A 23,231-nucleotide genomic window follows, 5' to 3' on the forward strand; every position below is an offset into this window, starting at 1 on the left:
TGAGTTTTTCATTCTGGATATCACACACGTAAGAACAGATCAAGTCTGAACAGCAAATGTTGGAGAATCATTTTGAAGTCTTGCTAAATGTCGTTATTATTACAAAAACTACTGAATGATTCAGAAAATCCTTTCCAACAAGCAGAAATATGCAAACAAAGTAGAAACAAGGCAACATGAGTCATTCAGATGCAGATAACATATTCTCCTTATTGTGAAGAACACAGTCATGAAATCTTTCTGTGTGTCATTCATTGAGTTGAAGTGCCTAATAGAAGAGGAAGAGCAGCAATAATCAATGATAGCTGAGACATTGAGAACATGGCTGTATGCCTGCTATCATAACAGCAAACAAAGCACACAAACAGCAAACACACAATAATGTGCTCGCAGCTTGTTGTGTGTTGTGTCATTTTTGACATTTCATGAAGTCACAAAAATGTGTGCGACTCATTAAAGGAGTGTGTACGTGTCAGTCAGTGCTCTGTATTCATGTGTTCACCTCATTAAAGTCACTCAGACACTTTTCTCCTCCAAACTTACAGCACAGCTTCATATTTCACTGACTGATTCTTTCATTACATCCATTAAGGGTCACACAGTGAAATTAGTGCAAACTTACAAATGTGTTGCAACAATTTTGGCCTCCAAACTGAACTTTGAGACAAACAGTGAAGCTGTGAGCAAAAAGAGGCTCCAGTGTGTGTCATGGTGGAGGAAACTGTTGTATTCCCACATTCAAAACATGCTGATCTTATTGGATTTGTCCCTCAAAGTCTTTTTCCTCCTTTTTCTCTTCATCCAAATGTTCTAGCAGGCTGACTGTGAGTCCCTGTTGAACCTGTACAGCAGAAAGTAACAGCAGTCAGCGGCCTCCACTTGACTTCATGACTTCAACGCCTCGCACAGTCACTTTCACTTTCTTCCTTCTGTCTTTTAGTCCTAAAATGTAGAACAACACCAGATCCAAATATTTGTGTCCTTCACTCACATCTTCAAATGATCCCTTCCATATCAGAGATGATACAAAGGCAACATTTGTCTTATTTCTCTTTCAGGAATCAAAAAGTACTTTTGTACTGTTGTGTAAATGTGTGTGTAAAGGTGGATGACTGCCTGCTGCAGATGAAATCTAACCATGGGTACAAATAAATGAAGCTGACGTGAAACACAGCCCTGTTTTTATTACTGTTTATAGATATTAGAATTGATGATCATCAATTAAACAGTTTATAAAAATATATATAATTTTAAAGCATTTTTAAAAATATATATTTGTAACAAAAATATGAATAAATATCATATTTCTTGTCACTAACAGTTCAAATTTGTATTTGGGGGAATTAAACACATCCATCATTGTGAAAAATCAAATCTCTATGTGATCATTTTTCTATCAGCTGTAGCTTCAAAGTAGCTTCTTCTGCTCTTTGTTTGTATAAAGATGATGAACACACAAATGAAATGATCAGAGGACACAGATGTGAACCTGCAGCAGACCTACACCTGCCTGTTTCTACACATTCATGTTTCTCTATGTTACTTTCATTGTGTTTCCTTTTTACCTATTTGAAAATGTTTGAAGTATATTATGATTTTACAACTAAATCAAATATTTGTAAGTGATGAACATCTGAGGCCGATATTGTGTTTGTGTATTTCCTGTGAATTCAAACTGTCGTCAATAAAACCTAACAATTAAAATTGAGATGCTGTGAATATTACTTATTGATTTTGTTTCAAAAAACAATGAAAAACTGAACATATTCAACAAGTTTTATAAAAAAGAACTGAACCCGGTCTGAGCTGAATTTCACTTCACCTGGAAGTGGAGGAGAGCAGGAGGATGCATGTGGAAGTGACAAAAAGCTGCAGTCGACTGTGTTTCCAAGAATCTCTGCCGACTTGGTTTTTACAAAGTCCTCATTCAAAGCAGAACTTTATTTAAAATGTGAGAGCAGATCACAAAGTTTCAAAGATACAAACATGTCCGAGTGAATTTGGGGGAAATGTGTATAAAATGATGCAGCAGAAGATTTGATGAAGTCTGTGCTTTGAATATTCCACTCAGTGGAAACATGATGAAGAACAACATGACAAACAAAATCCAGGATGTTATCAGACAGAGTGGGAAAAGAATGAAAGTCAATAGAAATCCAGTTCCATTATTGAATGAAGTGAAACACATTGAAGAGTCAATCAGAGCTGAGGAGCTGTGAGGATTTGTAGTTTAGTGTTTTCATCACAGCTGTTAAACCACAGGTAACAGTGTGTGTTAGTAAATTCACAGCAACATGAATGTTTCTGAGTGTTTGTGCATCATGTGACCCAGATTTTTGGATCTGCTGTCAGATTGAAATGAAGACGATGAAACCACAGCAGCTTCAGCTGAGCTGTCAATCAGCAGCAGCAGTCTTATCTGTGGGCCGCAGGGGCTGATGGGAGCTTTGAGGACCTGTTAGAAACCACGTGGCCCTCGTCTGATCTCACAGCTCGTCCTTGTTTGGCCTCAGCTGCATCAGAGCGCCACTTCTCCCCAGGTTCACCAGAGGAAACACCACTGCACAAAATGCTTTTCCTCCCAGCTGCTGCTCTGTGCTGTCTGTGTTCAGGTGAGTGTTTCCAGCCAATCAGGAGCCAACAAAGTCAACCTGTAACAAACACTGTCACACTAACCTTCATCTATCTGTCTGTGTCTCTACAGCACTGGTTACCATGGCAGCAGAACAGCTGATTCAGGACCATTTAACATTGACCAGGAGAGTTGGAGAAAGTGTCTCCTTCAGCTGTGGAGGGATTAATAAGTGTGATGATAACTGGATATTCTGGTACCAGAAGAAAGAAAAAGAAACATTCAGAGTTATTCTTTATATTGAAAAGAGCAGTGGTTCTGTTTACTCAGGTTACGGTCATCCTCAGAAAGATGACTTTTCAGCTGAGAAAAAACAGAACAGCTGTGAGTTGAAGATAAAGAAAGTTAAACTCGATCATTCAGCCTCCTACTACTGCTCCTGTTGGAAGTAAGATCCCCACAGTGAGAAATGATCCCTGCAGCCTGAACAAAAACCAACAGATGAACAGATGTCAAACAGTGTCTGTGACAGGAAGAGAGCAGTAAACCACAGCCCAGCTTCACATGTTTCACCTCCATCTCAGAGTCACAAACATACTGAGCTCAGGGACCATTTTTTTTTTCCTTTTCAGAATTTTGTCACATCTTTTTCCATCAGATATATAGTGATGTAAAGTATTGTACAGTTATACCGGCTGGTTGTTGTTTGCATGTAAGAAACATACATGAACTTTAAAATCACTTCTAGATTAAGAATATGCTATCTAAAGAGTACATGCCGTGTACTCTTTAGATATTTGAATGTTCAACCCATTATTCCTTCAGCCCATATGTCAATGTATCTGTCATGATCCTGGGTCCTTTTGACCCAGCATTTTGTGTTTTCTCTTCGATTTTGGTTCTGTTCTTCCTCTGGTTAGTGTTTACTCTGTTCTGCCCGTGTGTTCCTGTTTTATTGTGAAGGTCTGCGTCTTATGTGAGTGTTTTCAGTTTGCCTCCCTAGTCTCGTCATGTTAATCACTCCCAGCTGTGTTTCCCACCTGTGTGTAATCTCCCTGTGTTCTCTGAGTGTATTTAAGTTGTATTTTCTGTCTTAGTAATTGCTGGTTCGTCTGTGTTGTTTCCCCTTGGTCTCCCTGCGTCTTCCCATATGTATTTCTCCGGACCTCCCTGCATCCTCGTTCTGGTTTGTCTTCTTAGTTTACCCAGTTTAGGTTCCAGTTTCATGTTTTGTCGCCACCGCTGTTTGTACTTACCCACCACTGTAAATAAACACTCACCTGCACCAGAGCTGCTGCCTTTTGGGTCCTTCCTACATTCCACACGGCTTGCCCCAGCAATCCGTGACAGTATCGTTGCGTAAGATACTAAAACCTGAGTTTGCCACAAAAGTATGGCATGGCAATATCAGGTTGAAAATGTTTGTGGATAGGGAATAACAAATTGCCTTTTTGTCCTGTCCTCCTCCCTTCCTCCCATACTATTTGTGGCAGATGGCTGTCCCTCCCTAAGAATGGTTCTGCTGGGGCAGAGGCAGTGTAGAAACAAAATTGAATTGAATTTAACATATCGGAAAGGGATGTCAGGGACTGCATCTGCGCTCATAGTAAATCCAACACTCAACAGTCATCTGGCTTTCGCCAACCACTAGCCACCCCTCACAGACCATGGTCACACATCGGCTTAAAATTTGTCACTGGTTTATCACCATCCTCCAGAAGAAACAGTAATTCTCTCCATAGTTGACAGATTGTCCAAATCCGTTCACTTGATCATCTTTGAAAAACTGCCCACTGCTGCCTGTTTTTAGGCTTCATGGGTACCCACAGGAGGTAGTTTCAGACCAGACCAGGATCCACAGTTGACCTCAGAGACCTGGAGAGCCTTCTGCACCTTACTAAACAACAACGTCAGTTTAAGCTCTGGTTTTCACCCCCAAACAAATGGTCAGACTGAAAGTTTTAATCAAGAACTAGAAACTGCATTACCTCTCACAACCCAGCCACCTTGTCCTCACAATTCCCTTGGATTGAGTATGAACATAACGTTATCACCTCTTCCGCTACAGGCCTTTCCCATTTTGAACTAACACTAGGATACCAACCGCCACTGTTTGCTGAGAACAAGTTTGGCCTGGCATTTGCTACCATTCAACACCACATGCAGTGCACTCAACGGGTTTGGATTTGAACCCAGAAAGCATTGCTGTGTACCATGGACCAGCAGCGCCACTATGCCAATCATGTAAGACACCTGCTCCCAAGTATGAACCCAGTCAAAAGGTGTGGCTTGCTGCCAAGGATATCCCATTAAAGTCACAATCTCACAAACTTGCTTCATTGGTTGCTTTAAAATAGAATCTGTCAGTGGCCCCCTTCATCATGAGGCTAAAGCTCCCATCATCCCTCAACCTCATTCCATGTCTCACAGATCAAGCCCATCCTCTCCAGTCCATTGTTCTGTTCCCAGTCTGATAGATCACCAGGAGGCAATCCTTGAGTGGGAAAGGACTATTTTGATCTAAGTGAGTGTTTGGTATTCGTCAGCTACCCTATGGTGGTAAACAGGCCACCAGGGCGGGGCACCCTCTCTGGCCTGGGTCCAGGGTAGGGCCCTGGTAACCCTATCCTGGGCAGAGTGAATGGTTCCCTCGATCTTCTGCTCATAGGGAGTTTTTAATTGCTCCTTCGTCCCTCACCCAGGACCAATTTGCTATGGAGCCTACCTGGGGGCACAAAGCAACATAGCCCCTGGGATCCCTCGGACACACAATGATAAGGTAATGACCCAGAGAGGGACAACACCCTTTCTCTCATTATTATATTGCAATATTTTGTTGTGGATTTTCAAGGCCAGTATAGACCATTCAATCACTTAAACAAATATTTTATATATATGACGACTGAGAAAAAGTGTGAAAAACAGAGATCAAGCTCCATTCACTCATATCAGCAGAGAGAGCAAATTGATTAAAAATGAACCTGTGTTTCTGTCTCATTTTTTTAAAATTACTTTTAGACAAAGAGTACTGTGCAAATGTTTTAGGCAGGTGAGAAAAATGCTGTAAACAAAGAATGCTTTCAAAAATGGAAGTGTTAATCATTAATTTTATGATTTAATATGCAGTGAATTAACAAAAGAGAAACCTAAATCAATTCAATATTTTGTATGACCACCCGTTGCCTTCAAAACATCATGATTCTTCAAGGTACACTTGTACACAGTTTTTGAAGGAACTCGGCTGGTAGGTTTGCAGACGCAAATCATGTGGAGAGAGAGAGGAGTGGACCCCAGACACAGATGCAGGGGAATGGTTAAACAGAAAACAAGCGTTTATTTCGGCTGATGAAACACAATAAACAGGTGGAAAAGAGAAAACTAACCTGAACCTAGAAAACCTGAGACACGGAGGGAATGACATACAGGAAAGACGCCAAAGTAACGCAGGCAACCTGACAAGAAGTAAAGGGAAGCACATGAATGCTGTTGTAGCCATTTTGGTTGAGGGTGCCTCTCACTCTGTACGAGTCATTGACCAGGGATCCAGCAAAGCAGCCCCAGACCATTACACTTCCTCCTCCATGACTGATTGAACCATTTAATTGTCACTAGCAATGTTACACGTACATTCAGTGAAATAGGACCCTTTTCGACTGTACATATTGCACAAATGTGATGTTGGTAAGACAGGTCAGAGAGCGGCAGGGTGGTAAGAAAAACAATGAAATACACAATATATGAGGGAAGAGGAGGGAAAAAAAGAACTCCACCCAGACTGATCTCCTAATGGGAAAGCAGTTTGAAAACAGAAAAACAAAAATGCTCAGCACAATGAAGCACATGAATCTTCACACCTTACAAAATACACAAAAAAAAAAAAAAAGATGGGTGGGGGGTATAGGGTACGGGAGAGAGCTGATGTAGACAATAACCATACAGTCCTGCAGCCGAACCCTGGTGCTGGACACAGACCCACCTGACAGCATCACGTCAAAGTAAGCATCGAAGGTGTTTTTTTTTTTTTTTTTTTTTTGGGGGGGGGGGGGGGGTGACTGTATATTTGTGTCACTGCAAACTCTCGGTACCTCAGCAGAGCTGGCAATATCATCAAGGACCACTCTCACCCCAGCAACCAACTGTTTGAACTATTACCGTCAGGCCGACGGTACAGGTCACATAAAACCAGGACAAACAGATTCAGGGATAGCTTCTTTCCCAGAGCTACCACCGTAGTAAATAAGCACAAAAACAACTGAACCTGCTTAGCTATTCCATACCGTCACTGCCATTATATCATGCTGCTATTCATACTGTCATTATATTAATGCTGCTATCCTGTATATATCGTACTTACTATTGTACTTACAATTGTTTTTTTATACTTTTTATATTTTACATTTATATTTATTATTGAAACTTGCACCAAGGGAGTGGCACTCCAATTTCATTGTACTCTGTACAATGACAATAAAGGCTATTCTATTCTATTCTGAAATTTGATTCATCGGTCGATAATACCTTCTTCCATCTTCAGTAGTCCAATGGTGGTGTTTCATGGCCCAGGGAAGTCTCTTTGTCTTGTTCGGACCCCCAAGCAATAGCTTTCTTGCTGCAACTCGTCCTGTCAAACCTGCAGCTTTAATGCTCCCACCCCCACAACCTCACCTGCAGTCAGCCTGGAATCCAGAGCCACACCACTGTGCCAGCCTCTCTCTTCACATGTTGCCTCCTGTGAGATTCCTGACACCCCTCCCCCACCCATCACCTTCACTCAATACCAGGTTGAGATGCAAATGAGGAGACTTCACTCAGGCAAGTCTGCTGGACCAGACGGAGTGAGTCCCCTTGTCCTCAAGGCCTGTGCCCCCCAGCTGTGTGGAGTCTTTCATAAACTGTTTATGCTGAGTCTGAGTCTGCAGAGGGTCCCGGTGATGTGGAAGACATCATGCCTCGTCCCTGTACCAAAGACGCCTCGTCCCAGTGGCCCCCAGGATTACAGGCCCGTGGCACTGACCTCCCACATCATGAAGACCCTGGAAAGGCTCATCCTGGACCAGCTGCGACCCATAGTAAGACCACATCTGGATCCCCTTCAGTTCGCTTATCAGCCTCGTCTCGGAACAGAGGACGCCATCATCTACCTGCTCAATCGTGTCTACACCCATCTGGACCAGCCGGCGAGCACTGTGAGGGTCATGTTTTTTGACTTTTCCAGTGCTTTCAACACCATCAGGCCGACCCTCCTGGGTGATAAGTTAGCAGCGATGCAGGTGGATGCTTCTCTGGTGTCCTGGATTGTTGATTACCTGACAGGAAGACCACAATATGTACGTCTCCCACAGTGTGTGTCTGACAAGGTGATTAGCAACACAGGGGCACCACAGGGGACTGTCCTCTCCCCCTTCCTCTTCACCCTCTACACCACAGACTTCAGCCACTGCACAGAGACCTCCATCTTCAGAAGTTTTCTGATGACTCTGCGGTGGTTGGATGCATCAGCAGGGATGATGAGACAGAGTACCGGGCTGTGGTCGACTCCTTTGTCACGTGGTGTGAGCAGAATCATCTGCAGCTCAACGTGGCAAAGACCAAGGAACTGATCGTGGACTTCAGGAAGACCAGGAAACACTTGACCCCTGTTTCAATCCAGGGGGTCAGTGTTGACATTGTGGAGGACTATAAATACCTTGGAGTTCACATTGACAATAAACTGGACTGGGCTAAAAACACCACAGCACTTTACAGGAAGGGCCAGAGTCGTCTCTATTTTTTGAGGCGACTGAGGTCCTTCAACATCTGCCAGAAAATGCTGAGGATTTTCTATGAGTCTGTTGTGGCCAGTGCGATCCTCTATGCTGTTGCATGCTGGGGGAGCAGGCTGAGGGTCGCAGATGCCAACAGACTTAATAAACTGATCCGTAAGGCCAGCAATGTTGTGGGGATGGAGCTGGACTCCCTCAAGGTGGTGTCGGAGAGGCGGATGCTGTCCAAGATAAAGACAATGTTGGATAACACCTCCCACCCACTCCATGACATGTTGGTCAGTCACAGGAGCTCGTTCAGTGAGAGACTGAGATTACCGAAAAGCACCACTGAACGACACAGGAAATCATTCCTGCCTGTGGCCATCTCCCTGTACAACGCATCCACTTAACACACTGTTTGCTGCTACAACTACACATGTTTCTTTTCCAAATATTTATTTATAAGTGACTTATGTATGTATGTATGTATATATATGTATATATTGTACTATTCTTAGTTAGCGTATTGTCTGTCTTGTCTTAATGTTGGTTTAAAATGGAGCACTGTAACAAAAAATAATTTCCCCCAGGGATCAATAAAGTATTCTGATTCTGATTCTGATTTAAGTCTTCTCTTCATAGTTGAAACTGAGACTTGCTTACTACGACTGCGCTTGAAGCTGTTGTCCTGTGAGCTGCCTATCACAAAAGCTGTTAACTCTCAGAAACTTGTCCTCTGATTCAGTTGTGGCTGTGGGTCTGCCAGACCTTTTCCAGTCAGAGTTTGCCCCACTTTCTGCGCACCTTTTGATGGTGAAAGAAACTCTTCTCACTGACTTTCTTTGCAATTTCTTTGTAGGAAAGACCTACATTTTTAAGTGTTATGATGGTCAGTCTCTCTTCCATTAATTGCCTTTTTCTTACCACCTTTGTAGCAACACAATACTTTCTGCAGTGTACTAGTGTATGGTACCACAGTGTATCCCAACATCGCTTTTATGCAGACAGGGGTGGTTGAAAGTTGGAACACTTGTAGGAATTAATAACACCAGCTTTCAAAGCTTAATTACCCTCCATTGTTGCAGAACAGCTTTAAAATTCAAATTTCAAATTCAAATTTTATTTGTCACATACACAGTCATACACAGTACGATATGCAGTGAAATGCTTACACAACTGCTCGTGACCTAAAAAAACAGAAAAAAAGGCTATGAATAAGATAGGAAATAAATATGAAAATTAAAGTTAAAAATGAAATAACTGTACAACAACAAATTAGAATGAAGGGTAAATTTAACTGGGAAAGATTAAGATAAAATATATAAATTAAAGTTGAAAATAAAATAACTGTACAACAAAATACACAATACACAGTATAGAACTATATAAGAATGTATGAAGAAATATAAATATATATATTCAATAACAGCAGTTGTACAGTATTAAGTGGAAATGAAGAAATATAATGTCCAGTGTTGTGCAATCCACATTTGTAAGTGTCTTTTGCAGTGCAAATATGCTTAAAGTGATTTAGTGATGAAGTGATTCGATTAGATGACCACGCATCTAATCGAATTAGTATAAACAATGTCCAGAATGTCCAGTGTGTGTAAGAACCATATGTGTGGGTCAGTACTGTGTGGTGGTGTGATTGAGAGACCGTATCGCCTGCGGGAAGAAGCTCCTCCTCAGTCTCTCTGTGTTGGTCTTCAGGGAGCGGAATCGCTTTCCTGACCTCAGCAGAGAGAACAGTCTGTTGTTGGGATGGCTGAGGTCCTTCACCATCTTCCTGGCCTTGGTCCAGCACCGCCTGCTGTAGATTGAGTGCAGGTCAGGGAGCTCGGACCGGATGCTGCGCTCAGCTTTAAATTGTTAACCCATTTTATATTACCTAAAAAGGCTTTTTTGTATAATTCTGAAATGTTTTGGGTAACTTTACCTTTTTTCAACCTCTGGCAGTTCAAGCTATTCATTGAACTTGAATATTTTTAACTGCAACAAATAACTGGAAACATTGGGGTGTTCTAAAACCTTTGACTCGTAGTGTATATATGAAAAGTTCTCCTCTCGTCCCTGTGGGTGGTCTTTATCCTTCAAACTAGGGTCATCTACCAGAGGCCCAGAAGCTTGAGGGTCCTGTGCAATATCTTTGCTGTTCCCAGGACTGCGTTCTTCTCGACAGAGATTTTGGATGTTATTGCAGGGATCTCCTGGACTCACTCGCCTAGCTTGGGAGTCACTGCACCAAATGTTCTGATTACCACTGGGACCAGTGTTGCCATCACCTGTCACATCTTCCCAAGATCTTCTTTCAGCCCTTGGTACTTCTCTAGCGTCTCTTGTTATTTCTTCCTGATGTTGCTATCATTCAGTTGGCTTCATCTATCACTAGGGCCATCTTTCAATGCTTGTCTACCACTACTATGCCTGGTTGGTTAGCCATAACCACTTTGTCTGTCCGTATCTGGCTTTGGTGGGGCCACTTTCATGTTGTTCCCCTGAGAGTACACCTTGGCTGGTTCCATGGAGTAGAGCTGGTTTATTCTACTACCATCTGTCTCTTTGGTATACCTCTTCAAGTGGCTAACAAAGGTTATGAGTATTTGCCTGGCAGTTTCCAAGGCCTCGTGTATGGGCACTTCGCTTCTTGGGCACCCTTTTCTTTCCTCATTGTACCTTTCTGTAGCTCCAACAGTTGGCTAATGTCTCTCCATGCTACCTTGAACTTGGCCTATAGTCTCCCTCTCCATAGGTACTGCTCCCTGTGGCTCTTCATCTCTAGGCAAGCATCCCCGTGATGACTGCTGGAGCTCAGATGGTTGGTTTCAGTGACGGTCATAGTAGAGATTGCCTGTAGTGCTGCATTCACATCTTCTAGCAGACCTTCACGTAGCCTTGGTAACCGGTTAAGAAGGTTCCAAGCTTGTAGTTTCACCATGATCCTATCTTTCAGGTCAGCTCCTCTCACATTCAATGCTCCTTCTGTTGTACTTGGTTCCCAATCTTGGGTGGGAGTGATGATAACCTCGACTTGGCTCCCCCCTTGCCATACCATTTATGTTGCAGCTCATCGATGTCCAGTAGCAATAAAGGTTCCTTCCTCTGAACGTTGGAAAATTGAACTACTAGATACTGACTATGGAAGATTCCATTGGTCCCACAACGTAACCCACTGGGGTTACTTGCAAAGTAGCATTCCAACAGATAGCTGATGCTTGGATTCACTGTTCATTCACTGGTTTTAGGTCTTTTTTTGCATTACTGTAAGTAATTAGCATTAAAGCTCTATTTTTGAATTGATTTCTTGTTTTCCAAGTCTTGCATTTGGATTCACATCCTGCCTGCCACACAGATGTTGCCAGACAATCAGAATGACAACTTGGGATTTAAAAAATAAATAAATAAATAAAAATAAAATAATATCCAAGAAAAGCACAAATAGACAGCAGACATAGGATCACTAAGTTAGATGGTATAGATCCAGCATATAAAGGTCTAAATTTACCAGCAAAGAGCTAGTGGGTAAAACTATGATTATTTCATGATGAACTAAAGTACTGAAAGAATTGGACTTGATGATGGCACCAGATGAAAGTCAGAAACAGCAAAGTCCATTATGAAAAACGTCTTAAGCAATTATCATGTCAGTCCACCCTGGAACATGCTCCTGCTTCCTCGTTTGTAAACATCTGATAAATTCAACAGCAGACAGGTTTTTGTAGCAGTCTGTCTCACTGTGGGAGTGGGATGGTGGTACCCCATCTTTGGCTCTGGAACTAAACTGTCTGTAACAGGTAAGAACAAACATTTATTTTCCTTCAGTTGTTTTATTGTAGAAGCTGAAAATGTGTTTAAAGTCAGTTTGTGCTGCTTCAGGCTTTACATGTTAGTTTTTCATCATTAGTAGAGAATTCATCTGCAGCCATTGTTACATAAGAAAAGCTCAATAATCTCTGAAAACATGTTGAAATCTCACCGAACAACTAAAGTTATTCTTTATTTCTGCAAATATTAGTGATGTTACAAATATTTAGGATTTGATCCTCTCAGTGATTCTGCTGGTTTTTAACACAAGATCATATTTGAGGTTGAGATTAAAAAAATGTTGATTAAGAAATATATTGTTAGCAGATTTTTACTTTATGTATACAGCACTTTGAGTACTCCGGAAGAGTAGAAAAGCGCTATAAAAGAATCAGTTCATTTACCATTTAGGAAGAAAAATCCATTTTTAATATTCTAACATTTATGTAGCTACTTCAAAAATTGTCTTTTGGTAAATAAAGTGATTAAAACAGATACTGATTAGAAAATTCAGACATGATATGAAAATATGACATTGTGAAACTCATGGATGTATTTCTGACTATGAGTGGTGTGTGTGGATTTGTACACGACAGTAAAAAAGCTATTATTACTTGACTTTTCAAAGTACTTTTTGAAACATACTTTTGTTAAATATACTTTGTCATATACTGTGGACGTTATTACTAAAATATGATAAAGTATGTCTCATTTTATAGAAAACATTTAATTCACAATTTCATTTTTATTGTGTAGAAATGGTTGCTACAGTTTTTATATGTATAACAAACATAAAACAAAATAATCACAGTAGCTCTTTTCCAATTTTTACACAAAAATATTTACGAAGACAAATATGGTCAAAACACATGTAAGAAAATGTATTAGCAGTACAATATGTTTTGAAAAAAGATGACTGTATTATTGGACAGAAGAGGATCTCTGTCAGAAAACGTGTCTCAGGACTAATAAGAAAAATACATTTTCACTTGTATAAAGACAAATGTAAATATTTTAAAATTGGACTGAACTAAAATTCTATAAAACAATAAAAAGGAAACACATGACGAATTAAACTGAATTTAATTTGACTTTAAAATCATGCTGAGTGTTCCTCATGTGAGCCATGATGACATGAGGTGATGACTGTGTTTGATATGAAGCTGAATCCAGTGTATGTAGTGAACTTTGTGCTGATGAGTAGTTTAGTGATCAGAGTCCATGTAGTTTCCAGGATCAGACTGAATGCAGTGCAGTGCTGGAAGCTGCTGCTGACTGTGTGAATGTGTGTCTGTGCTGCTTGTTGCTGCTGTCAAACTTCAGATGAGCAGGTAGTGAAGCCCGTGGTGAGCGTGTACCCAGCAGCATCCAGAGCCCACCTGGAGGGGAAGAGCTCCCTGCTGTGTGTGGCCTCAGCCATGTTTCCTCCTCTGGTCCAGTTCTCCTGGAAAAGACAGAAGAAGAACTGCGGAGAAGCGGAGGAGCTGCCCCCTGCTGAGGGAGAGCAGCTGGAGCTCAGAGAGGCGGGACGCACCATTGCCATCAGGATGGTTGATCGGGATGATTTCTTCACATACATGTACAGATGCTACGTCAAACATGAGGGGGGCACAGTGGAGGCTCCAGCACAACAAGGTAATGAAGGCTTGATGACTGTGCTCAGCAAACAAGAATATCACTGAGGTTTCCCGCTGCAGCTCAAAATGTTTAACTCTTTTCTGTTTCAGAAGTTTCTGCCTGGTATCAGAAGTTTCTACAACGTGTGAAGCTGCTCTGCCTGCTGTACACAGTGCTGATAGTGAAGAGTCTGGTGTACTGCTGTGGACTCTCTCTGCTGATGATGCTCACAAACAAGGGAGCGTCCACCAACTGCACACATGCTGACTGACTGTTTCCTGCTCGCCTTTTCTCACCATCACATCTCATCAATTCATCTCATTCATCACTTTGATCAGTGTTGTGTTTATGATGTAGTTCATTCCTCTTCTATTCTGCTTTTATATTGCATTTTTATGCACACTGTATTCTAAAGTAATGTATATATGGACAGTTATGGATCAAATGGAAATTCCTATAATAAACTGATCACTGATCAAAATAAATGTGATTTTTATTGTCTAGTTTATTTTGATTTTTAATTTGGTCATGTATTCTAAAACAAAAAAATAAAGCTTCATATTTTATCATTGTTATAGTTACATTATTCAGAGTGAGTTTTTTCATGCATTCAAAAAACTTCAAAGAATCTGTGATTTATGAAACCATGTTAACACTTGTTTGTCACATTTACATCTTTAGTTTTAAATTATATCCATTTCCAAACAGAACTCCTGCATCAGAAGAAGACAAAAGTCAAATGAATGATCCAAATGTACTAAAACATGTAAAAGATTTAAACACAAATTTTAACCTAAATCATCTGAACTGTGACTGAATAGGTTTTTACATTCTGTGGATGAAAAGTTGGTCAACAGCGACACCTGGAGTTGTTTTGTATGTCAGAGAAAACCAGACCTGTGCTTCATTAATACTTAGTGATACTTTTTTCAAAATACAATTTTGAAAATATTTTAAAACAATAATGAAATAATTATGATCACAACACCTCACACTCAACATTTACTTTTGTTTTTTGTTTGGTATATATTAAAATGCTTGACATAACTGGCAGATGTGAAATGTAAACATGAGGTCAGAGGTCAAATGTGACATGACATTTGGATGCAGGCCACATGTGAGGTGCAGAATGCTCGTATTACTTCCTAAATGTTGCCAATACACACAAAGGCAGCAGCATTTTAAGCATTAATTCTAGAGCTGAAAGACATTTTATGAAAGTTTGACATTATTTGACCTTGAAGAAGAGCTCAGAGGAATAAAGTATGTGAAATTCAGGATCTCCATATATATATATATAAATATTCTCTATATGCTGTCAGTGCAAAAAATGACATTAAGAGACATAGTTTTAAATAACTTTACATACCATTATCATAACTTTGACCTTCAGATCAATTTATTGACTTTGAAGGTCAGAGGTCAACTATGATATTTTAAACCTTTACACTCTACTTTCTGGCACTCTACGGCACCTGTGTTTCTTGTAGGTTATGAGGCTTTATGTAAATATTTTTATTTTTTTATTTATGTATTTTATAAATCATTAAGCTGACCTTGAACATGACTTTACTCTACAAAGCTGAAAAATAAGTTTTAATTGTTAATTAATTGTTAAGCTTTTTTGTTTAGGGACAGAATGACACACACACACACACACACACACACACACACACACACACACACACACACTAGTGCTACCAAAAACACACTGTCCTTATTACATAATAACACTAATAATAATAATAATAATAATAATAATAATAATAATAATAACAACACTAATAATAATAACAACAACAATAATAATAATAATAATAATAATAATAATAACAACAATAATAATAATAATAATAATAATAATAATAATAATAATAATAACAACACTAATAATAATAACAACAACAACAATAATAATAATAATAATAATAATAATAATAATAATAATAATAATAACAACACTAATAATAATAACAACAACAACACTAATAATAATAATAATAATAATAATAATAATAATAATAATAACAACACTAATAATAATAACAACAACAACAATAATAATAATAATAATAATAATAATAACAACAATAATAATAATAATAATAATAATAACAATAATAATAATATAAAGGATTTCCTGTATCTGTCTGCATGTGTCATATTAACGACACTTCATGTTAGAAGAAGTAAATATGTTTCAGTAAATAAGGTGCAAAAGATGTTTTTAAATATTTATGAACGGAAACAAAGAGACTGTTGGTGAAGACGCACAAATGTTTTCTTCAGCTCGAAGAAGTCTTTGTTTTTCTAAGAATGAGGCAACAACGGGACTTTTGTGATTCTCTATCGGGGGTTTCATGTTCTGTTGATCTGATAACAGGAACAGATGTACAGGAGGCCTTTTTGTAAACCCTCCCATATGAAGATAATAACACAAAAATGTATTAATTAATTAAATTAAATAAACAAGAACACAAACGACTGCACTAGTTTAAAAAACAAAAGTTGGACAAATGTGATGTCTTGCATAAATTGTGACATGTGTTGATTGTTATACGTAGCTGTATATGTGCACAATGGTTATTATTGTGTAAGGTTTTTTTAATGTGTCACTTTTTTTCATTGTAAATGGTCACCAACGAACTCTTGAGTGGATTTTTCACCTCTTCTTTTATTTCATCACAGTTGTTTTGAACTCATCTGTGAGTTGTTTCTCTCACTGATTAAAAACACTGATCATTGCAGACGCAGCTGAAATCAGACCGAGTTCCTGGAATCGTTCTTTAACCAGTGCGTGTAACTGTCAACATATCATTAAAGTGAAAAACCGCAGCTAACGGTGTGGCGGCTGCAGCGCCGAAACCCACGCAGCCCATCTGCTGCACGAGGAAGGAAGTGCTGATGCACTGAGAACAGATTCACATGCAAGAGCTCTTTTTTCCACTGAGCCCCCTCCACCCACTCAGAGTTACACTCAAACAAACAATATTAATGACCCACTTTCAGTTGTTTTTGACCAAGTGATACAAAACCAACAAACCCGCCGTACATACTATGATCTGAATATAGTCGAATACTGAGAATATGAATTACCTAGAAGTTAAATTATCATGAAATAAATTAAGATATCTGTCATATTTATGGTTTGTTGACTCAGGATGTGTTGTGCTCTGTCATGACTTCTCCCTCCAGCAGCCTTTTGTTTCGAGACCACTGCTGTGAAACGGCGTTGCATAAATAAACTTGAATTATTTGAACATTTCAGATTAAGTCTGTAAAATCTGTTTATAAATTCATCATTCAAGATTTATTATTTATTATTTGAACCAGATCACAGATTTGGACGGTATATTTTCTGTATAATATTTTCACTACTTGACAGTGTTATTTCTTAACTTAAAATTGTAAATTTAAATTTTACAGGAAAAATTAAAAATGTTTTTCTGGTCGGTCTAAATAAGTCCAATTCTGGCCCCCGGGCCTCATGTTTGACACCCTTGGTCTAAAGGTTAATCTCATTGAAAAGACTCGGTAACTTTCTTAAAAAAAACTTAAGTGAGTTCTCAATTTGCTTTTGTTTTACAGTAAATAAAATATTTTTGTACTTACAGAACTGTTTTTGTTAGATGTGGGTTAATAATTTTCTGTTCACTGTTACTGATGTTTTAAATGTTGTAATGTTTCTGCCACATTAAAGCGAACTCAGAGAAACTGCATAGGAATAAAAAATAAACCATATATGAAAAACTTTATTAACAAGTACTACAGACTCAAATTTTTTGAGCTTCCTGTTTATTTTTGGCCATTTTATTTCTCTATGAATCAGTTATTATATTTGGTTAAGTCAAAAGTATCAAAATCTGATTCTAAAGAAATATTTTACTGGTGTTTACAACAAACTATAAAGCTTTTCATAGATTTTTCACAGGGAATTACTCCACAATAATTATTTTTGTAAGCTTACTTTGCTACAGAAGACATAAAAAATGAAAAACGATATTTCAAATAATTTTTTCTTGAAGAAAGTCTTGTGCAGAAATAGATTTATTAAAATTTGACACTATAAAAGAATAATTCAAACAGACAGAAGTGAATCTGTAACAGCTGAAAAGAATAAAAAAGAAGATGTTTTTTTCTTACAGTAACAAAAAAGTATTATTAATAAAACAATATTTAAAATAGGAATTATATAAAATTACTAAAAGCTGCTTTTGTACCAATGGGTTTTCCTTGGCACAGTTCGTTGCTGTCTATAAAACACAACAAGCTGTTGAACTGCAAACATAAGCAAAGTTTTTTTGTTTTTACAAATTAATAACAGCTTCTGTTTCATGTGTGCGATAGATGACAGGAAGTTTTCTCATGAGGACAACTGTGTACAAAACTCTAATTATCTACAATAAATCACATTCATTTTGAAGGAATATGTCACTCAAATGCAAAGTATTGCTGACAGTGAACATTTCAAGTTTGTCAGTAGCATAAATTCATCATGTTTAATTTAGCGGAAGTTTAATTTTAATGTAATTGAGAGATAAAAGCTGTTTAAAGACAGTCAGTTAGCAGGTGTGCTGTTGGTTGAACGTCCCTTCTTTCTCGTGATCCCGAGCAGAGAGAGTCCACAGAAGTACGCCAGACTCTTCGCTATCAGCACTGTGTACATCAGACACAGCAGCCTCTCTTTAAACCAGCGTGGGGGAGGCGGTGGGGGAGGAGAAGGTCCTCTAATCTCTGTAAAAGAAAAGGAAAGAATTAACAAAGTCATGTCAATGACCTTCTCCTCTGCTCTCTGAATATTCTCTGAATGTTGAATCACTCAGTCATGAAGTGTTAGTTACCTATTTTGTTTTGACCTGTCACTTTGCCTTTCTCATGGTGGACTTCACAGAGGTATTTATATGAGTAGATATCACCCTGATCGAGCACCGTGATGGAAGTGATGCGTCCTGGCTCTTTGATTTCCAGCTGCTCCACCTCAGCAGGGGGCAGATCCTCCAGCCGGCCGTTCTTCTCTCTTTTCCAGGAGAACTGGACCAGAGGAGGAATCATTCCTGAGGCCTGACACACCAGGGCGCTCCTCCCCCCGAGGCTGGTACTGTTTGCTGCTTTGTAAGCGGTCACCTCCGGCTTCACTGTTGGCTTATCTAAAGTTTAACAGCAACAAGCAGCACAGACACACATTCACACTGTCAGCATGGACCATAATCATTAACCACTCATATACACATACACAGTATGTTCCCCCACTTATGTACTGCACATATGTACCATGATTTATCACAAATCTTCTGCAGTTTTATATGTGCATCTTAATAACAGAATTTAATTTTTATCTATGCATACAGAAAATTAAAATTATGTCATTCATAATCATAATTATCCAAACTTCCCTGTGAATAAATGGAAATATACAGATTATGTTGGTATAATAGCTACAGTGAAATATTACTATGAATTATGGCTAAAGAATCCACAATACTAAGTATATGATAAATGCATTACTAGTCTACAATGACATAAAGATACATATTAGTTTATATGTGTATCCTGGGAAATCACTGGCCTGTTTTTCCAGATTAGACTAGTTTGTGGTTTTATCTGAATCCCCTGCAGGTGAGGTCATAAAGTATTGTCGTCAAAGATAAAGGAAACGTCTTTTAAATCCACAAGACAATGTTTGACTTGCTCTGCTGCACCTTTAGAAGTGCAAAGTAATTTCTGCTCATGTGTATGTTTCACTGCTCACCGGCTCACTATTAATTCTTTTTATTTCTTTATCTACTTTTTTAAAACAACCGTTCAGCAAACCAGCTGTCTCTGCTATCTTTGAATATATTTGCTTCATGTTTGTCATAGTTGCACAATCACTTATCAAATATATTCAAAGATAACTTCCTCTCATTCTAAATAGTAAATTTCACATTTGTGCTGTTTTGATGAAAAATCATTGAAACAATACACAACAACTACCAAGAGATATTTTCTAGCACTTAACTCACTTTAACTGTTAAGTCTAATATTTAGTAATAAATCATTTAAACCTTCTCTAATGAAGGCTGAGGTACGGCACCGGCAGCAGGTCTCTTCCTAATTGTCGCATCCTTCATACAGTTATTTTATTTGGTCATGTTAAACATATAAAATTGAAGAAATATATTAACACCATGAACCAAAATGTAATTATATGTATGTGTGGAATATTTTTGTGCCACATCATTTTACAGATGTTACTACACCACCTTCTAATCACAGGATTCTTCACAGTTTGATTTTTTTTAACAAGCTGCTTAAATGTGGCTCATCGTTCCATCAGCAAAACCTTTAAATGCAAAGTGATAAAAAAAATAGAAACATTTTTAAAAGCCCATTTGTATTTTGGTGCATAACCTTCAAGTTAGATGCAACAATTCAACTACTCAATAATATATAGATAGATAGATACACAACACAGAGACAAATAACAATTAAGAAACACCCAGTGACACAGATTTGTGATCAGATATGCTTCTAATCTGTCATAATTTCCAAAATTCCTATCATATCTTAAATTTGATTTAATTAACATTAGACATTGTGCAACACTAAGAGAAAGAAGAGAGAAAGAAAATCTCCCACAGTCCTTGTGAATCTAATTTTCTTTTGATAAGAGAAAGACAGAGAAAGCAGAGTCTTACGTCTCATTAGAGCGGAGCTGTTTGAGACCAGAGAACAAGCTACTAAATTATTTCTTACACTTCTTTAAATGTCTGCAGGGTTTTAAGATGGAAAGCACACTACATAAAAAAGCTTAAATACATTTCTGACAGCTTTTAGATTGTCGTTTTAAAGTTAGACTAAGTGCACTGCTTTTTTAAAACTATTTTACAAACATTTAAAACATTTAAAGGCACAGAATATAAACTTTTAAGTAAAAAACAAACAAAAACAGTAAAATCAAGTAGGTGAAATACATTTTAAGCCTTACCTGTTACATAGAGCTTTGTTCCAGAGCCAAAGATGAGATAGCTGTTGGACTCATCACCGGATCCTCCCACACTGAAACACACTGATACAAAAACCTTTCTGCCGTTGAGTTTGTCAGCTGAGGTGAATGAGCGTAAAGTATCATATTTCACTTCCAGGAAAGGTCACATGGAGTTTATCATTTTGGCTGCTAACTGCCTTGAAACTGTGCTTCTCTTGGATAAACTACAAGTAACTTTTTATATTTTGTTTTTATTTACCTTTTCTGAACCATAAAAGTTTTTGTTTTTTTTAAATTACAGATTAGTGGGTTATTATTATTTATCATCACCAATTTCCTCAAATCCTGAAAAATAATAATATGGATGATCTCCGGGATTTCATATATAGGAGAATCACTAAGTGTGTGTGTGTGTGTGTGTGTGTGTGTGTGTGTGTGTGTGTGTGTGTGTGTGTGTGTGTGTGTGTGTTCCTGTCTACCGATCTTTGTGAGGACAAACAGTCACTTGTGAGGACACACATACCGGTCCTCACAAATTTGAAGGAATTTTTGAGGCTCAGAATGTGGTTTCATTGTCAGGGTTGCAAATAAGTTATTGGTAGGTTTAGGTTTAGGGTTAGGCATTCATTTTTAAGGGGCACAGGTGTCGAACTCCGGGTCTCGAGCGCCTGTATCCTGCAGGTTTTACATATGTCCTTGATGAACTTGAGCATCAGAACAGGAAAGATTCAGAGTGTCAGCATGTTCACTGGAACCTGAACATCTGGACGAATGTTATGTTCAGTTCAGTGATGAGTCCAGATTTTGGATTGAAAGGTTAAAGTGTGGAGATGATGAGGGGAACACTATTCTGATTGTACCAGTAGCTTAGCAGCTTTAAGTGGAAGCACTAATAATAATAATAATAATAATAATGGATTGCATTTATATAGCGCTTTTCAAGGCACCCAAAGCGCTTTACAATGCCACTATTCATTCACTCTCACATTCACACACTGGTGGAGGCAAGCTACAGTTGTAGCCACAGCTGCCCTGGGGCAGACTGACAGAAGCGAGGCTGCCATATCGCGCCATCAGCCCCTCTGGCCAACACCAGTAGGCGGTGGAGTGGAGAAGATGAAATGGCCTGTCAGTTCTGATTTTAAACACCTTGTCATCAGCATGCTGTGAGTGACCAACACAAACACACTGTCTAACTTGTTAAAAATGCAGGTGTGAACAAGTTGTTTGTCATCTGCCTGGTGCCACTTCTCTGAGTTCCCTCTGTCTGTCTATGGTGTCACACTGTCTGCTCGTGAATCTGTCTTTTAAGTTCAGTGTCTCGTCTGGTTCTCTGTGTCTGTGAGTTTCCTGTTTTATTCTGAAGGTCTCTGTCTCATGTGAGTGTGTTTAGTTTACGTTTCCCGTGTCTCGTCAGATCTGATTTCTCCCAGGTGTGTTCCTCTCCTGTCTCCCATCCCTTGATTACTGCTGTGAGTATTTAAGCCCTGTGTGTTCTCCTGCCTGTTGCTGGTTTGTCTGTGTTATCGCCCTCTGTCATCCTGTGTGGTTCCCCTGCATCTGTCTACGTTTCCCTCCGTCTCCGTTTGTGTCTCTAGGTTTCAGGTTTGTTTTATTCTTAGTTTGTCCAGTTAGGTTTTGTCAGTTCTGTTCTTGCCATCCTTTGCCTTTTGTTGTACATCGTCCTCCTCAATAAAAGCCCACTCACATCAGTAGTGCCTGCATCTTGGGTCCTTCAATACATGGCTCGCCCCGCCAGCTGTGACAAATAGAACATGATGTTTAACTGTATCGAATGCTGCACTGAGGTCTAGCAGGACAAGCACAGAGATGAGGCCACTGTCAGAGGCCATAAGAAGATCATTTGTAACCTTCACTAAAGCTGTTTCTGTGCTGTGATGAGCTCTGAAACCTGAGTGAAACTCTTCAAATAAACCTCTGCAGATGATCTGTTAGCTGTTTGACAACTACTCTTTCAAGGATGTTTGATATGAAAGGAAGGTTGGAGATTGGCCTATAATTAGCTAAGACTGCTGGGTCTAGAGATGCTTTTTGAGTAAAGGTTTAACTACAGCCAGCTTGAAGGCCTGTGGTACATAGCCGATTATTAGAGATAGACTGGCGATATTTAAGATTGAAGCAGTAAGTAATGGTGGGACCTTGAGCAGCCTTTTAGCAACGGGATCTAAAAGACACATTGATAGACTGGAGGAGGAGAGAAGAAGATCAGACACCAGCGAGGGAGGATAAGAAGGACAGACGCAACAACATTGTCATCCCCTATGTAGCCAGTGTATCAGAAAAACTCAGGAGAGTTTTCTCGAAGCATGACATCCCGGTGTACTTCAGACCCAGCAACACGCTCAGACAGAAACTGGTTCATCCCAAAGACAAAACTCCAAAACACAAACTTAACAATGTGGTGTTTGCTGTACAGTGCAGCGAGGAATGCTCAGACCTCTACATTGGCGAGACCAAACAGCCACTTCACAAGCGCATGGCCACCTCCACAGGACAAGACTCAGCT

General features: G+C 39.0%; 2 protein-coding genes and 1 pseudogene across 3 annotated transcripts in view; 2 read left to right on the forward strand and 1 right to left on the reverse strand.

Annotated features, from left to right (window-relative positions):
- LOC146686914 (uncharacterized) overlaps window positions 1-23,231 on the forward strand; it is a 280,227-nt gene that overhangs the window by 43,211 nt on the left and 213,785 nt on the right. The window lies entirely within an intron of this gene.
- Window positions 2,505-14,216, forward strand: LOC146686918 (immunoglobulin lambda-1 light chain-like; annotated as a pseudogene). The gene is made up of 5 exons (XR_014916570.1): window positions 2,505-2,612; window positions 2,705-3,034; window positions 12,060-12,110; window positions 13,444-13,755; window positions 13,848-14,216. The product of XR_014916570.1 is annotated as an immunoglobulin lambda-1 light chain-like (transcript).
- LOC146686919 (uncharacterized) lies at window positions 17,767-21,417 on the reverse strand. Its single transcript, XM_085439473.1, has 4 exons — window positions 21,393-21,417; window positions 20,705-20,821; window positions 18,579-18,884; window positions 17,767-18,471 (listed from the first exon to the last, which is right to left on the reverse strand). The coding sequence occupies exons 1-4, from the start codon at window positions 21,415-21,417 to the stop codon at window positions 18,296-18,298; spliced, it is 624 nt and encodes a 207-aa protein (XP_085295599.1). The 3' UTR covers window positions 17,767-18,295.

This window comes from Copadichromis virginalis, linkage group LG18 (genome assembly GCF_057382275.1).
Source record: "Copadichromis virginalis isolate Kocher_CV1m ecotype Utaka linkage group LG18, C_Virginalis_male_GT1.1, whole genome shotgun sequence".
Taxonomy (NCBI): Eukaryota; Metazoa; Chordata; class Actinopteri; order Cichliformes; family Cichlidae; genus Copadichromis; species Copadichromis virginalis.

Excerpts from the sequence above, each read along its gene's own strand:
- LOC146686919 (XM_085439473.1), bottom strand. The coding sequence starts at position 21,417 with ATGCTCAAGTTCATCAAGGACATAT. Across the intron at positions 18,885-20,704 it reads AACAAAGCTCTATGTAACAG|ATAAGCCAACAGTGAAGCCG; the intron begins GTAAGGCTTAAA and ends GTTAAACTTTAG. Across the intron at positions 18,472-18,578 it reads GACAGGTCAAAACAAAATAG|AGATTAGAGGACCTTCTCCT; the intron begins GTAACTAACACT and ends TTTCTTTTACAG.